Source organism: Schistocerca americana, chromosome X, assembly GCF_021461395.2.
Source record: "Schistocerca americana isolate TAMUIC-IGC-003095 chromosome X, iqSchAmer2.1, whole genome shotgun sequence".
NCBI lineage: Eukaryota > Metazoa > Arthropoda > Insecta > Orthoptera > Acrididae > Schistocerca > Schistocerca americana.
In genome coordinates, this window is record NC_060130.1 from 933923274 (window position 1) to 933941950 (window position 18677).

An 18677-nucleotide genomic window follows, 5' to 3' on the forward strand; every position below is an offset into this window, starting at 1 on the left:
TTCGCAAATGTTTAAGTAGATCCAAGGCTGATGCGCAGAGCAGTCTGAGTTATAGTGGGTAGTCTCCATGTGACCCATGTTTACATTTAGTGATTTTACTGTTTCCCCTTAGTTTACTCTCACGTCAAATGAAAACAAAACAGAGATCTGTGGCCGGAAGCTATCAACTGAATTAAAACACATTCACATAATTACGGAAGGCTGAAATGTCATTAGTTTCAGATTTTATTTTATTTCCACCTTTCTGACAGTCAAGCATTAATCACTTTGTGGAACAATGAAGTTATTTTTGTCTGTTTGCTGATGAAATTTGACTTTTGTTAACCTTTTCCACAGAGGCAGTCAATGTATTTGAAACGAAATGCTTAATTGCACAGTACTAGCTAGTTTCAACTATTCGCCGCATTTCAAGTGCACGTTTTCATTTTCTAGCACGTATGGCATTACGCCATAATAAAGAACCAAACATGATATAATACAATACTGGTGCTCCAAGAAAAATTACATCCCGAAAACCACACTAAAAAGCTTAATATCGGGTCGAGGTCAACTTCGTTGGGAATCTGGACATACGAATGTGCCCTTTAAGTATGCACTTTAAATGTGCACATTTTAATATGGTTCACGAAATTCCGCTGCTCTTGCACTATCCTCTGATGTCTTGTTTCTTTTATGACATAATATATGATCTTTCAATGTTTGACACGTATGTGCATACGGGCTTCCTATGTTATGATAGCTACCCAAGCGCGGTGTTGCCTGTTATCTGCACTCTCTGGCAACTGCTGAAACGAACCTATTTCTAACAGGTCGCGGGAAAATATTGCAAATAGTGGTTTGAAAAGCATTACTTTCAACGTAAATATCCTTTTACATGAGTTGAACAATGTGCAAGAATGTACCATGAATTTATTAAATCACAGAGCATTTAACTCTCATTTAAAATTCAACTCTTTGATGATGAGCCATTTAGAAGAATTTTGAACCCTGAAGATCAGACATTTATGTCATTATTAAAAATTTTACTGTTACATTTGTGTGATATATCTTAAAGTGTAACACGTGCAAAAAAGATCAACAGTATATGCAAAAACTTAGCTTCTCTTGCGGCTTGAGATCAATATTATATGTGAAAGCTTTGCTTTTCTTGTAGCAACACTATGTATATTAATTTAAACTATTAACTTTCCCTGTTTGTGTGTTCGTGCTGCTTAACAGTGATGTTGCTGTTGGCTGACTACATCACGTGTCCCATGCTCTGAATATCCGCTGTCATCGGCTGGTGAGATCACGTGACATGAGCTACAAACGGCTTACAAAAGCGCATCGAAATCTCGATTTCAATGACTCGGAAAGTAACATGCAGTGTTTGGTGGAATTCTAATGTATACTTTCGTAATACGAAAATACGCAATGTACATGTTGCTGCACATCAAAGATATTTCCAAAACGTGTCTTTTTTCCATGAGTTTTGTTTTCTTAAGTGCCGGGAAATTGTACGCCCGTGTATAAAACTATAACCATTCAAACTTCAAAGGATTTATAAGGAAAAATATACTGTCACCCGGGAGAAAGCGTATTTTTAACCGGGAAATCCGGGAATTTTTTTTCCTTGTCCACGTATACTCCGTGATGAATAACAAATTAGGTTAAAAATGTAACAGAGTCATAAATTAATTATTTTTCATGTTTAAGATGTTCTAAAAATTCTAAAGTGTCTCTAAAACATGTTGGCAGTACGAAAAATGAGCTGTTTACATTGCTAGTGGAGGACTCAAAATTAATTAGTGTGCTGTCGCAATATTGCAGAAAGGTCTACAATGTCAAAGATAGTTTGTGTTAGTGTCCACATATAGACACATTCTTGAAATTAATGCCCACAGTTCTAAAGTATGTACCCCAATGCTAAATTTCCATGTAGATTAACAGTTGACATTTTAGAAGTAGGCCAAATAATTTGACTACAGAAAAATACATGTTAGCTAAGAAATGCCACCATAAACAGGCAAAAAGACAGATTGAATGTAACTAATAAGGCCTACTGTTGATGTAAATAAGCAAACATTCTTAAAGTGTATATACCTACATTTAAGTTGTTCTCAGGCAACATTTTAGAAGGGACAAAGGTAATTCATCATGTTATTTGCTAGAAGCAGTATATAAAATGATGACATTCATTGCCAATTATTGCTATTATTATAAATGACACAGGCCTACTGAATGCTATGCAAAATAACAGCAGTTTACAATCATAAGATTCCCTAAAAGTTTCATAGTCTGTATTTTTTGTATAGTATTGCTCACAATATTTTAAATATTATTATTATTATTATTATTATTATTATTATTATTATTATTATTATTATCTCCTTCACTTTCTCAGACGTTAAGTCTGGTTAAAAATGGAGTGACGCGGACCTTGATCAAGCGTCACTTCCTTTTAACTGTACGGTATGTGTTATATTGCATTTAGGAACTTTCGGGTAATTAAACATGTATCAATAATTACGGATTTCTGTAGTTGTATATATATGTTTGGATGTAGCTGTATTGCATTGATGTACTGGTGGATATTGTGTGGTATGACTCCTGTAGATGATAGTATAATTGGTATGATGTCAACATTATCCTGATGCCACATGTCTTTGACTTCCTCAGCCAGTTGGATGTATTTTTCAATTTTTTCTCCTGTTTTCTTTTGTATGTTTGTTGTATTGGGTATGGATATTTCGATTAGTTGTGTTAATTTCTTCTTTTTATTGGTGAGTATGATGTCAGGTTTGTTATGTGGCGTTGTTTTATCTGTTATAATGGTTCTGTTCCAGTATAATTTGTATTCATCATTCTCCAGTACATTTTGTGGTGTATACTTGTATATAGGAACGTGTTGTTTTAAAAGTTTATGTTGTAAGGCAAGCTGTTGATGTATTATTTTTGCAACATTGTCATGTCTTCTGGGGTATTCTGTATTTGCTAGTATTGTACATCCGCTTGTGATGTGATCTACTGTTTCTATTTGTTGTTTACAAAGTCTGCATTTATCCGTTGTGGTATTGGGATCTTTAATAATATACTTGCTGTAATACCTGGTGTTTATTGTTTAATCCTGTATTGCAATCATGAATCCTTCTGTCTCACTGTATATATTGCCTTTTCTTAGCCATGTGTTGGATGCGTCTTGATCGATGTGTGGCTGTGTTAGATGATACAGGTGCTTGCCATGAAGTGTTTTCTTTTTCCAATTTACTTTCTTCGTATCTGTTGATGTTATGTGATCTAAAGGGTTGTAGAAGTGGTTATGAAATTGCAGTGGTGTAGCCGATGTATTTATATGAGTGATTGCCTTGTGTATTTTGCTAGTTTCTGCTCGTTCTAGAAATAATTTTCTTAAATTGTCTACCTGTCCGTAATGTAGGTTTTTTATGTTGATAAATCCCCTTCCTCCTTCCTTTCTCCTTAATGTGAATCTTTCTGTTGCTGAATGTATGTGATGTATTCTATATTTGTGGCATTGTGATCGTGTAAGTGTATTGAGTGCTTCTAGGTCTGTGTTACTCCATTTCACTACGCCAAATGAGTAGGTCAATATTGGTATGGCATAAGTATTTATAGCTTTTGTCTTGTTTCTTGCTGTCAATTCTGTTTTCAGTATTTTTGTTAGTCTTTGTCTATATTTTTCTTTTAGTTCTTCTTTAATATTTGTATTATCTATTCCTATTTTTTGTCTGTATCCTAGATATTTATAGGCATCCGTTTTTTCCATCACTTCTATGCAGTCGCTGTGGTTATCCAATATGTAATCTTCTTGTTTGGTGTGTTTTCCCTTGACTATGCTATTTTTCTTACATTTGTCTGTTCCAAAAGCCATACTTATATCATTGCTGAATCCTTCTGTTATCTTTAGTAATTGGTTGAGTTGTTGATTTGTTGCTGCCAGTAGTTTTAGATCATCCATGTATAGCAAATGTGTGATTTTGTGTTGGTATGTTCCAGTAATATTGTATCCATAATTTGTATTATTTAGCATGTTGGATAGTGGGTTCAGAGCAAGGCAGAACCAGAAAGGACTTAATGAGTCTCCTTAGTATATTCCACACTTAATCTGTATTGGCTGTGATGTGATATCATTTGAATTTGTTTGGATATTAAGTGTGGTTTTCCAATTTTTCATTACTATGTTTAGGAACTGTATCAATTTAGGATCTACTTTGTATATTTCCAATATTTGTAGTAACCATGAGTGGGGTACACTATCAAAAGCTTTTTGGTAATCAATGTATGCATAGTGTAGCAACCTTTGTTTAGTTTTAGCTTGATATGTCACCTCTGCATCTATTATCAGTTGCTCTTTACATCCTCGTGCTCCTTTGCAACAGACTTTTTGTTCTTCATTTATAATTTTGTTCTGTGTTATATGTGTCATTAATTTCTGTTTAATGACTGAAGTTAATATTTTGTATATTGTTGGTAGGCATGTTATGGGGCGATATTTAGCTTGGTTCGATGTGTCTGCTTGATCTTTAGGTTTCAGATATGTTATTCCGTGTGTAAGTGTATCAGGGAATGTGTATGGGTCTGCAATGTAACTGTTAAATAATTTAGTTAGATGTGAATGTGTTGAGGTGAACTACTTTATCCAGAAATTTGCTATTTTATCATTTCCAGGGGCTTTCCAATTGTGAGTAGAATTAATTGCTTGGGTGACTTCATGTTGCAAAATTATCACTTCAGGCATTTGTGGTATCATCTTGTATGTGTCTGTTTCTGCTTGTATCCACCGTGCATGCCTGTTATGTTGTACCGGGTTTGACCATATGTTGCTCCAGAAGTGTTCCATGTCTGTTATGTTTGGTGGATTGTTTATTTTAATGTGTGTGTTATCTTATTATTATTATTATTATTATTATTATTATTATTATTATTATTAAGTCAGCAGCATGAAAAGTGGGATCATCATGTTGCAGTGGTACGTAAATATGTAAAGTGTATATTTGATCTGTGCAGTTGCATTTCAAGAAACTATGGCTTGCAAAAATAAAAGCCTGTAACCAACTACATCACCACAAACACACACACAACACAACTGTCTTATGGGGAAGGAATGAAGGAATAAGATGTTTTTATTACCAAATATGACTTAGATTACAGAAGAATATACACTGCTTGTAAGCAGACTACGAAAGATGTTAACAATGGGAGATGTGACATTTAAATCAATGTCAGTCGATATATCAGAAAAACTGCTTATCATGTATTGCAAGACTTTTCACACTTTGCAAGCACAAATTAAATAGTGCCACATGCAAATTTTTTGTATAACTCATTAAAATATGCGTTTATCATAATATAAACAAATTGCTATGAAAATTAGATTTCATGCACCTTTCAGGCAGGAAGAGCCATTGTAATATGTCTAATGCTACATATTATTTGACCGTCCTCCATGGCTATAAATGCTAAACAAGTGCTGCAACATGTTTTAAAGTAATGTTATTCTCTATAATGTGCAGATTTGTAGATATGAAACGGGCATTCAAAAAGAAATGAGCCGGAGTCTGGTATGCACAAACCTGTGACAGGAGGTTAATATCGTGGTGTGTGTAACGAGGTGTGGTTCCGACCAGTGTGTGGAAGTTCACAGCCCGTCGCTAGAGGGCACATGTGTACATCACATGACTATGCAGAGCTAGCAGTAGCATGCATCAATCGTCCAACGCTGCCAGTCACATTGCAAACAGTGACATGGAGACTTCAAAAGAAGAGCAAAGAGGTGTTGTTTGTTTTCTGACAGTGGAAGGTGTAGGAGGAATGGACAGTTGTCGATGAATTTCATAAGTGTACAGCGAACACTGCATGTTCCTTGCAAGGGTCAAGGTGTGGCTCAGGCACGTCAGGCAAGGACGGATGTCATTAGCCAATGAGCACCACACTGCGTTACCGATGACATTGTCCAGCTGGTGGATGCACTCATTACCCGGGCCCTCCAAGTGACAGTCAAAGCTGTAGCTACTGCATTCGGATTGAGCGTCTGAAGTGTTCACACCATCAGCAGGGAACGACTGCACATGCGCAAAGTGTGTGCCCAATGGGTGCCCCACAGTCTTCAACCACACCAGGAAGCATGTCGACCGGTCCTCTGTCGTACTCATCTGCAGCGCTATGCTTGGGAAGGGAATGCATTTCTGGCATGAGTGGCGGCTGGAGATGAGTCATGGTGTCATCTCTTCGAACCAGAATCGAAATGACGAAGACACTGGACTCGCATTCGGGAGGACGACGGTTCAATCCCGTCTCCGGCCATCCTGATTTAGGTTTTCCGTGATTTCCCTAAATCGTTTCAGGCAAATGCCGGGATGGTTCCTTTGAAAGGGCACGCCCGATTTCCTTCCCAATCCTTCCCTAACCCGAGCTTTCGCTCCGTCTCTAATGACCTCGTTGTCGACGGGACGTTAAACACTAACCACCACCACCACCACCGAAATGACAAAGTCTCCAGTGGAAGCATCCAGAGTCACCACCACCAAAAAAAGCCAAAGCCATCCACACGAGTGCAGGAAAGGTTATGCTGACGTTCTTCTTTGACCAAGATGACCCCCTTCTGGTTCACTTCCTGCAGCATGGGACAACAGTGAATGCCCAGCATTACTCACAAACCTTGAACAACCTTTGCCAAGCGATCAAATCAAAATGACCAGGCAGTCTCACCCAGGGGGTCATTCTGCTCCACGACAATGCAAAGCCTCAGACAGCCAACACAGTCGTGGCACTCCTGCGGAAATTCAAATGGGAGGTTCTCGGCCCCCCTTCCATACAGTCCGTGCCTCTCTCCCCATGATTACACCATTTTTGGTCCCCTTAAAAGGGCTCTGTGGGAATTTTATGAGACAGCCATACACTGCCTTGTGTCACAGTGGGACAAGTGTCTCAACAGCCAGGGTCAATACTTCTAACATGCAGGTATTGGTTTCTGTAACTATGCCTCTGGCTTGTTTCTTTTTGAACGCCCCTTATAGATGTGCAAGTTGTCAAGTTCTAAAATATTAGTGGATCACAATTGGAAATGACATTAGAGATTCTATCAACCAATAATGCTACCTCAGCTGAAATATATGCTTAATATCGAGTCCTCAACCACATTGTTCAGTTTTATACCTCCAATCAGCAAAGCCTAAAGAAAATGGCCCTAAATATCATGAGGTACGATACCTTCACATTGCAGTGTGACAGTACGACATTGCCGGTTTGCAAAGACGAAGGTATCGATGTCGTAATACAAGGAAAACACAGATGAAATAATGTGATTATAGCAGCAGTAGTGGTAAGGCATTACCTATAATTGATGAAGTGACATAATTATATTTCATAATACAATAGTTGGAAAGAAAGATGTCATTTTGTATGTACCTGAACAGTCTTACATGAGGAACAAACACATGATCCATTGTGTAGTGGTCTCCAGCCAGGTAATACCATGTTCTTTAGCCAAGGAAGATATAAAAGTTTAGCATAGTTGCATGTCTGGACACTTTATAAAATTGATTAGGTGGTTACCTATAACTCAACTTACTCCTGGGCTTGTGATTTGACACATATACTATAAAAGCTTTACTCTACAATTGGAGATCACCCATATTAAACAGTCAACACTACTGTGTTGTTGTATAATATGACCCTAGGTGCCACTGTATATGGAAGATGTTGCCTACAAGCAAACATATGCTCCACCTAGGAAACAGTTACAGAACCACCTAAGCAGGCTGGCTCCATTAATTTAGATTATGGTGTAGTTTTCTGAGGTAGAATAGTACGAAAAAGCATGTGCTGTCCATGGATCATCTTTTTTATGCCAGTGCTTCAAACTGCCACCACAATGAAAACACACTGTTTCATCGCCATGACCAGTGTAAAAGTACCTTGCTTCAATTTGTGCATCCAGTCACTGCTTAGTAGCAAGAGGCCACCATCAACTGATACTAATCTAGCCTCCCGCATGCTGAATTTAGGCCACACTGGTCCTGACATGATTTCAGCTGAGCTGTATTGAAGCATTGACTCTGGAAAGGAATTTGGACATATTTCCAGTTTGCACAGGTCTACCTCCTACATATAAATGGGTCTCCCAGTTAGCAGTGAAAGCTGTGCTGTTTCTGCTGGAGACATGTACAACAGGGAGTCGGTTAACTTTCTGGACCCTGTGTGCACATCAGTTTACATATTAGACGATTTGGATTTTACCACATACAGAGAGGCTTGCGAAGGACACTGGATGCAAGTAGCAGAAGAATGCTGGCACTTTGATTGTTGTATTGATGATGTCTCCAAAATTACTTCTGTTCTTAAAGAGGAGCACAAACAATATATGTTAAATACTTACATGAAGCGTGCAAGAGAGATTGTGGAAAATGGGAAGTTAATAAATAAATAAATAAATAAATACAAAGTTGTGTTAAAAAAGTTATCTATTTGTGGAGTACCTGAAGGTACTTTGTCGAAGCAACCAGTCTAATGTATATCCTCACACCATAGCTGACAACCTGCATTTTTCTGTGGTAGCTGTCCCAGACAGCCTTCAGCACTGAAACTTTAAAACTGTAAGACACATACAGATGCTGGCTGCTAGATAAAATATATATGCATCACTTACGTAGAAAACATACCTCATCTAAGGTGACAGTCATCTACAAAGAGCTGTGGCAATAGTTTGATTCTTCTTGGACAAGTATTAAGTTGACATTAGTGAAGATCACCATGCAATGGGGGTGTACACAGTGGATTATCTGCCTGTTCAGGATAGTTTTCCAAACATAGATGGCTGGAAGTGGAACGGTGGCATTCTGTTTGGGCATTGGATGGGGGGGGGGGGGGGGGGGGGGATGAGGCAGCACATTATATTCTGGCGTGTGGGTACAATATGTTATAACCAATGGTGCAGCAAACTAGGTCTAAAGCAGACAGAGGAGCAAGGCATCTGGTGTCACTCCAGGGAGGCAGAACCACCACAGAAATTTCAAGTTAATTATTACGTTATGTGCAGTTTGTAAGGCTTGAGATATAGGTGCAGGCATCTATCTTTAACATACTTTTATACCATGAAACCCATGAAGTGTGCAGTTTTCTTGACGAGTATGGGGATGGGGCTGTTTTAGGTAAGGTATGTATTCTATGTAAATCACGTATTATTATGTATACTATCTAGCAGCCAGTGAGCATCTATCTGCATCTTATGTTATTAATGTTTAACAAACTTATTGTGCTCTGCCACTTATTTTAGTGTGTGTTGTCAGTGGCATTTCCCATATTTTCCAGTATTTATCCATATGCCTTTTGTAAATGTACAAGTATAAATATGCTTTTAATGCACAAGGAGTGGTTTGCTAATTTTTTAATACCATCCAACTTTGATACAGAGTCCCAACCTAGCCATTGTATCTATTTACTCATCCAAATGGAAACACTAAGTGCCAGAACCAATGCTATAACACACACCTACACATGTACATGGATGCTGTTGGAGGTAGTGTGTTGATGTTATTCTGCTGTAAGCACACACAATGCAGTTACGCTATTTCATGTGATGGCTTCCAGCAGAGGCCCCTACTTCCTCCCTCCACCGATGCTGGAGACGTCGTTGGAGGCAGTGGCCGCAGCATCCTGGGATTGGTTTGGTGTTGCATCGGAAAGGTGGATCTGTGGGTGTTAGGTGTTGGATATTGCTAATGGTGAATCCAGCATGTGGTGCATTACGTGATATTGTTCGGGCTGCATCCGGTACATCCGGGGATATTATTCGTGATGAATCCACCTGCACAAAGTCTGGGGTAATGCTTGGGGTGGATCTGTTGCACAATAATTTGTGGCTAATGTTTTGTATGGATCCACCCACATATGATCTGAGGTATCATCTGAAAGGTGGATCCATCAGCACTACATCTGAGAATATTGATCGGGTTGGATCTAACATTTGATACATTCCGAGATATTGTTTTGGGGCAGATCTGCCTGCACACTGTCTGGGGTAATACTTCAGGTGGATCTGTACATGCAATTATTCCTGGATAATATTCGGTTTGGATCACACATATATGATCTGGGGTAGCATCTGAAATGTGAATCATCCTTACATTAGTTCCAATGCTGCTGCCGCTGCCCCCAATGATGCCTCCAGTGTTGGGGGAGGGAGGGACTGGGGGTCCCTGTTGATAGCCAACATGAGAAATAGCATAAATGTGCTGTGTGTGTTTACAACAGGATAATGTCAACACACTGCCTCCAATAGCAATCCATGTCCATATGTGGGTTTGTGTTTTAGCATTGGTTTTGGCACTTAAGTGTTACCGTTTGGATAAGTAGGTACTCTGAGTTGGGACACTGTATCAAAGTTGAATGGTATTTGAAAATGGCAAACCACACCTGGTTATGTAAGCTTTAAGAGCATATTTATATTACATTTACATATATAATATGGGAAAGAAATGGATAAACATTGAAAAATGTGGGAAATGTCACTGATAACACACACTAAAATAAGTAGCAGAGCACAACAAGTTTGTTAAACATTAAAATCATAAGACACAGATAGATGCTTGCTGGCTGCTAAATAGTATACAGAATACATGCCTTACCTAAAGCAGCCACATCTCCATACTTGTCGAGAAAACCACAGACTGCATGTGTGTCATGGTATAAAGATATGTTACAGACAAATGTCAGCATCTGTATCTCAAGCCTTGCAAACTGCAGATCATGCATTAATTGACTTGAAATTTCTGTGGTAGTTCTGCCTTCCTAGAGTGACACTGGATGCCTCGGTTCTCTGCCTGCTGTACACCTTAGTTGCTGGACCATAATATCATGTCGTCTTATGTTTGTCCCTCATAAAATGGTGCTTGAGCACAATTTAAATGTGGAAATATATACGAGGTGCTATCCAGAATTTTCAGGACTGGTGCTACCATCTGTTGAAAACCTTACCTTTGGACTAATGGTCACCATCACCCTCAAAGTAGTTCCCATCTGCACATACACACCGGTCCCAGTGCTTCTGCCACTGATCAGATGTTTTCTGTAAGTCCTGCTCTTTGAGGGTGTTTATCACTGCTAGCAGTGCTTCTTGAATCCTTTCTAGAGCGTCGAACCGACAGCCTTTAAAGTTGAGTTTCAGTTTTGGGAATAGTGCGAAGTCGCAAGGTGGGTGGGGTACAACCGCCATGTTGTTTTTTGCCAAAAAGGTCCCGGTGAGCAATAGCGTGTGTCAGGGCGCGTTGTTGTGATGCAGCAGCCAGTTCGCTTGACGCCAAATTTCAGGCCGCCGTTGCCCTTTTTCACAGAGCCTTTGCAAAACTTCACAGTAGTACGCGGAATTCACTGTATTGTTGGGTGGGATGAATCTTTTGTGCACATTTCTCTTGGTATCAAAGAAAACGATGATCGTGCTCTTCACTCTGTGCTTCACCTGTCTCGCTTTTTTGGGTCTCGGAGAGCCCGGGCTCTTCCACTGGGACGATTGTTTATTTGTCTCTGGGTCATAACTGTAAATCCAGCTCTCGTCGCCGGTGATAAGCCGTGACAAGAAGGTTGAATCATCCTGAGATTCACACAGAATTTGATACACACGTGCTGTTCTGTTCGCGGATCCATCATATTAGTGCCGCACTCCAAACAGAGTATCACAGAAATCACTGTGGACACACAACACGTCCTCCCAGCTGAATGCCACTCTGTACACTATCTTATCAGATATGCAGCTCTCGCCACCTATTGGTGCAAAGATCTGCTACTCCTACTTTCCAGATGGTAGCACTAGTCCCGAAAATGTTGGATTCCACTTTGTACTTTGAGGGTCTGCGGTAACTTACTTCAACATAGGTCTAATTAGTTACGTTCAGTCTGTTTATATTTACCTGCTTAGCTAACACTTATTTTTCTGCAGGATAGTTTTCCAGCATCAAATTATTAGGCCTACATTCTAAAATGTCAGTTGTTATTAGACATGGAAGTTTAGCACTGAGGCGCATACTTCAGAATTTTATGGACTAATTGGGCAAATGAGTGTATATATGGAAATTTAACTCTCACTTTTTTATGTTGCTGAAGTCCTTTTCTTTTTTCAGTATTGTAACATCACATTAACTGAGTCCTACAGTGTTTTTCATGTATTAACTCCACTAACAAAGTAAACATTTCACTTCTTGCACTGGCGACATATTTTTTGCAGCCATTTTAGAATTTTTCAGTATCTTAGATGTGGAAAATAATTAATTTATGACTATCAGGGATGGTACAAGTGCTTAGTTTTCAGTAATCACCACACGAGTGCCAGCAGCCATCATTCTCCTAGGCAAGGTGAAGAGCAGATACCCTGAGATTTTTCGAAGGATGAAGCACCTTGTCAAATTCAGCTTTGGTGATCTCGAATTTGTGCAGTGGTGGGGACCGTAGACATCAGAAGATGATGGTCCGGAGGTGGTGCTGATATAGTGCAGCAAAACGTGGTGAATTTCATTTTTCTCCCAGTATTGCTGTCGGTGAGGTGCCAGCTAGTAATGTTGGGAAGCAGGTGATAGTGCCCAATGTAGTCTGCTCCGATAATGGGGTCAGTGATGTAGGCAGAAGTGAAGGCCCAGGGCAGGTCCTGTTGCAGGCCGAGGTTGAGGACACGATGATGTACTCCGTAAGTGGTAATAGTCACATTATTCCCTGTTGTCAGGAGGATGGCTGGGGTGGTGCTGGGGTCACATTTGATCTGCCACAGGAAGGTACACAGTTCTGAGCTGGTGTTGATGAGGAGTGGTGCAGTGGAGTGAGCTTCGCCCCTAAACAGGCAGTGGGAGATGGAGTGACAACTGGGCACACCTAATCCCTGCAACTGTTGGCATCAGTGTGCCAAGAGCAGGGGTCCATGCAGTTCGCAGCGTCGGGGTCAAAACACTTGTGGTACCAGAAAAGACCGGCCATGTCGCGAGAGGTGTTGGCAGGATGGCTAGTGCTGCGGTGTCATTATCTGTTACAATGCCAGCGGCTGGTGCTGCATGGAGGGTGGCGGTCAGAATAGAGTAGGGCCACAGTTGCCTACAGCATTGCCATGTCGACACTGAGGAAGTTGATTGTGTCATATACTCCCAGCTGCTGGGCTTTGTGCTCTGGGCTGGCAGGGAGGGGAGCTACTGATGATACCATCAGTGGCGTGTCGAGCAGAGAGGAGGATCTCCTGGCACGATGGCTGGCAGACTGATGGTCAGCAGATTGTGCAGCGCGGGGCTGAGGCTGGCGGATGTTGTATAGGAAACTGTCAGAGACCATATGTAGCTCCAGCAGGCTTCAGAGGAGGCACAGGAATAGCAAGGGTTGCTGATCCCAACTGATTTGCTGCATGTCAGATGACATGAGTTGTCCACGAGGCGGCACCGGAATGTTTTGTAGTGGTTGGTAGCTGGGGGCGATGAGATGATGATGTAGACCTCCATCACATATGTCGGCTCGAGCTGACTGACCACCATACTTGGTGGCATCCTGGGAGATACTGCAATTGGCAAAGATGGCATCCACCAAGGAATACCACAGGCGTGGGTTCCACAGATTGAAGGATGACATATGATCTGTGGTTCAGCCAGACAGAGTGGCGGTAGCATTCGGGGATCGGGCATCGAGCATCAGCGCGTTAAGATCAGGAGGGATGGCAGAGGGGGTGTTGCCAGAAGCAAGAATCAGTGAGGAATCGTTATGGAGTCTGATGGTGGGGGCTGGGCTGCTGTTGAAGCATTCAAATTCCATGAGATGTAAAGTCAGCTCGATGATGATGTCTTGTGGCACTGGAGCAGTAGCTGAGTGCAGTGAGGCATTGGTTCAGCTGGTGGTAAATTCCATGTTTCTTAAGTTGCACATGGTATGACAAAACATTCACAAGAGAAACAATTCATGATGCGAAGCATGCTATTGTCCGTAGAACAAGGTGTGTGGGCACTGCAAAAAGAACAGTTTCCTTACACAGTTATTCAATGACTACACTACTAGCAAAAATGAAATAGTCTCAAAATTTGCAAATGCTGAAAAGAGCCACTCACCAATGTGGTGGCACTAGATAAAGGCACGACGTGGTAGATATAATGACACTGTGTGGTCTCTTCCCAGATATTGCCAACACAACACCATTAATTTTCATTGCGAGAAGCAGAATTAATTGTATGTGGTGGAAGACATGGTGCAAATCACCCATTTGCATACCCGCCTATGTAGCAGGCTTAGCGACAGCACGGGCAATATGTGTCTCGAACTTCATGATAAGCATCACCATTTGCTGCGCCTGTCGCAGTGTGGAACTGAAGACGATGTTGGCACTGTGAGGAGCAGGTGAAGACTGAGAGTAAGGCTAGGTTGGCAGAAGTCTCACTAGGGACTGAGCTGATGTTCTGTGGTGATAGCCAGCGACCTTAGTATACCAGTATCACATCGCATGAAAGGATTGACAGCTTTGGACAGAAGTAAACATGCAATGGAATAAACTCACTACCTCAGCAGATAGTGAGTTAGGAATGTATTGAACAGCTAAGACAGGTGTGCAGCCAAAGGCCACGGTACTAGAATGGATATTGTGAATTTAATTAGTGTTTTGAAAGATATATGCGTACTACAAGTTCTTGAATTTACGCCACAAACGATTCATATTACAAAGTTTTGGGCCTGGAAGACCTTATCTTGGCTTGAGTTACTCCAGAATATATGATGTGACCTCATGTACATCTACATTTACATCTATATGTCTAGCACATTCTGAACTGCATATAGTAATGTTTCCCAAAGTTTGGCAGTGAATTGGCTAGAAACCATTTACTTATATTCACTGAAAATTTCAGTACCAGCTTTTTCTAACATTAAATTCGAATTGGTATTTATGACAATGTTTTTGTCATCTGTAAGCAAAATAAACTTATTACCTGATAACCTTAGTGAAGAAAGGACACTAATATATGCAAACAGAAGTAATGGCCCTAATTAGTTTTGATTTGAATGAAGGATAATAACTTAATCCAGGACTCTCCAAACTGACACCCTTTATTTATGATAGAATAAGAGTTGAACCACATAATACAATTTACTGTGGCATTAAAATATTGTAATTTAGTTAGAAGATGTATTTGATTTAAACAGTCAGATGTCTCTGACAGAACACAAATCATACCGATAGCCTATGATTTATTGTCTGACTAAAATAATTCTCAAAAGGTGGTTTTGCTGTTGATGTGGATGCCTGCTCTTCATAGAATTACTAGTCTTGGAAACAAATGAATCAACCTTGTGACATATTTTGCATATTTTCACTCAAAAATGTCTTATAGGCTAATCTTTTGGGGTAATTCATCACTTAGAAAGTACTGATTGCGCAAAAGTGAACAGTAAGAATAATATGAGGTGTTTTCTGGAGGTACCTCTTAAGCGTTTTAACTGCACCATCACAATAGTTATATTCGCTAATGAAATTTGTCATAAATAATCCATCACAATTTGAGAAGAATAGTCATATCAGTACCTGGAACACTAGAGGAAAAAATCCAGACAAGTGCAAGTAGGACTCGTGCAAAAGGGTTCTGTACTTAATTACAAGTGTCTCAGGAATTGAGAATTTTGATGATTTTTGCCTGTTATCAATATCAATGCTGGGAAGATATCAAAATATCTGACGTAAATGATAAAATGTTTTGATTGTGTGGATGTAGAAGCTTTTAAACTACTTCATGCTGCCAAGGGACCATGGACTTCAGTACGTGACATAAGTTTCAACTTGGTACGTCCATGCATGCTGACTGCGTGGGTACCCTGGGACTCCAGCACCCACATACACAGTCTTGCGGGTGTGCTGCACCCACAAAAAATTTAGTTGGTAAAAACAAAATAAAATAAATATTTCTCACTTGCCTTTATCAAAAAGTAATGAAACATTAAGACACTGAGATGGAAGTTAAAATTTCTTATCTCTAGAACATATGTTTGTTTCAGATGTCTTTGTGCAAAGGCAACCAAGCAAGACACTCCTCCATTTCTTGCCTTTCTGTGGCCAAGTCAAAGGCACTCACCAGAATAAGAGTCACTCTATACTGTAAATGGAACCCTGTCTTTTTCACTTGCTTTCATATTTCCTTACAAATGACATGTTACAATACGCTCATCCATTCATCAACAATTGTTCTAAAATATCTGCTTGCCAGTACTGAGCAGTAATAAAAAATCCAAGATACAAGGAAGCTGATTGTTACAGGCTATCCCAGTAGTTATTTTTTTTAAATATAATAGGTGGTGTGGTTTAAGAGTTCGTTGAAATTGTTTTCGCGTAATCTGGATTGTTATCATTTTGTTTGTTGAGACAATGGCTTTGAATGATGCAGGAGCTTATATTGTAGACTGAAGGGATGTTACCGCTTTAATAGCTAATACAAAGGAGACCCCTCTGCTGACAGGATGCATGGAGCCAAAGCTCCTTGCCGGGCAGTTCTCAAATGCTACATGATTACTGGAAATGTATGGCAAGGTGAAACACAATATTGTGTATTACTTCTATTTATACTTTCAAATTCAAACAGTTTCCTGGTCGCTACGGAAAAATTTGTCATACGTTTATTATCATCATCATCATCATCATCATCATCATCATCACAGGTGGATATTACTAACACTGACAATAGTGAAAATCAAATTCAGCCAAAAAATAAGGTACCTGAGAATGTGTCTTTTGAGCTAGGGCAGTCTTAAGGTATGCTAATAGTACCAGTATGTGTTACCTTACCAAACCACGGATCTTTACAACACATCATAAAACAACAGTAGTCATTTAAAAAAAAAAGAGATTCCCCAGAAGACGTGTACTACATTCTGCCATTGATATGCAGCCACAGGAATTTTGGAAAGTTGGCACCCTTGGATCCATCTACCCATTTCTGAGAAAAAGGATTCTTAAAACACACACACACACACACACACACACACACACACACACACAGTTGTGCTAGACAATATAACACTTAGTACAGTGGGTGTATCTTAGCTGTACTCCTGGAAGGGACAAGATGGTACTACAACACACACAATATCAGGTCACTTTATTACAACTCGAAGAATATTTTATACTTAACATTGTAACAGTTCATGTCCACTGAACATTAACATACTGCTTGATATAGAACAACATACTAAATTCTTCTCACAGGGTACAACTGATGATAAACATGCATGCAGAGTTCTATCCAACACAATTACCACATTGGTGGCTCAGTAGAGAGATGATGCTGTCATCTTCAGCGATGATGGCCGACAGGGCTGAGCAGCACTGAACTCACATGTAAGTGTGTTGATGCGGGAGCATGTGCAGACTCTTCTGAGTGTGTCTATGCCACCATCTCTCGTTCATCATTGCCTCTGGCAGTGACTGACTGTTTTGTGGTTCCATTGTAAGGTTCCAACCTTGCCTTGGCACCTTGCCCTTTGGACGACATTGCAAAAGTGGTGGTGTAAGGGTTCTGTTTTTACCAACTGAGATATGGAACCCTAAAAATTACCTGTGTTACTGTTATTTATTATTAAAATTGTCAGTGTCTCAGAATGCTTAACACACAGCAACAAGAACCTTTGATCATTTGTCCAATAGCATAAAATGTATGACTGGTTGCAAAGCAAGTTTTAAATCAATCTGAAAATCATTTCTCCTGGGCAACTAGTTCATTCCATGGACCAATTTCTATTTAAAAACCTGTAGCCTGTAGAAAGCACGTACTTTTTAAGTGTAATAGCATGAGTGGAACTATTAAATATGTTCATTAATGTTAACACTAATCATGTATACTTATTCTTAAACTGACTTGTTCCACATTATTTTGATAAAAGAATTGTTCACATGACCTATGAAACGTGGAACTAACTAACTCACTCACTCACTCACTCACTCAAGATACTAAGTCCAGGGACACACAGAAGACCAGGATAAAAGGATACTTTTCTTGCTATAAGTTGCTCGTGTATCTTTTGACACAGGAGCCCCGTGATTTTCTTATTTAACACATGATTAGATTTTCATTAGCATGCTGGAAGAGTGTCTGCTTCTGAATGCTAGTGTGCTGTGCTGCCGCCCCCCCTCCCCCTCCCCACACACACACACACACACACACACACACACACACACAAAAACAATTTCTGCTGTTGCCAGATAATTGAAATTGTGTTTTTTGAATTTCATTTCAAGATTATTTTTGTTATAAATATTGTCCTATCTCTTTTGCATTTTCAGTTTAATTGACTGATGTGTTTGATGTATGTGTAACATGATTTTTTTTTTTTTTAAGGACGATTCCAGATCACAAACGGATTGTTAGACTACGTGGGTCAGTAATAGACAGCTCATATGGCGGAGGCTGTACACCGTCAGTTCTGTTAATAATGGATCGTCTTTCACGTGATCTTTATTATGGCCTACGGTCTGGACTGTCGTGGGTCACAAGACTTCAGATTGCGATTGATGTTGTGGAAGGAATCCGCTACCTGCACTCACAAGGATTGGTACATCGTGACATTAAGTTAAAGAATGTTTTGGTAAGCATTCCTACAGTTTTACTGTGTTTATTTCCTATTTTAGCAAGTTAAAGTTTTGATTAGAGCATCAGATTGAGGCATTGAAATTCGTCTTTGTAACTGTCCTT

At 39.9% G+C, this 18677-nt stretch overlaps 1 protein-coding gene across 3 annotated transcripts in view; it reads left to right on the forward strand.

The window, feature by feature from the left end:
- Window positions 1-18677, forward strand: part of LOC124555766 (dual serine/threonine and tyrosine protein kinase-like) — a 335619-nt gene that overhangs the window by 289339 nt on the left and 27603 nt on the right. For all 3 annotated transcript variants that reach the window (XM_047129810.1, XM_047129811.1, XM_047129812.1), the window contains one exon: window positions 18324-18570. In XM_047129810.1, the coding sequence (XP_046985766.1) occupies window positions 18324-18570 (247 nt within the window). The remainder of the gene's footprint in view (window positions 1-18323; window positions 18571-18677) is intronic.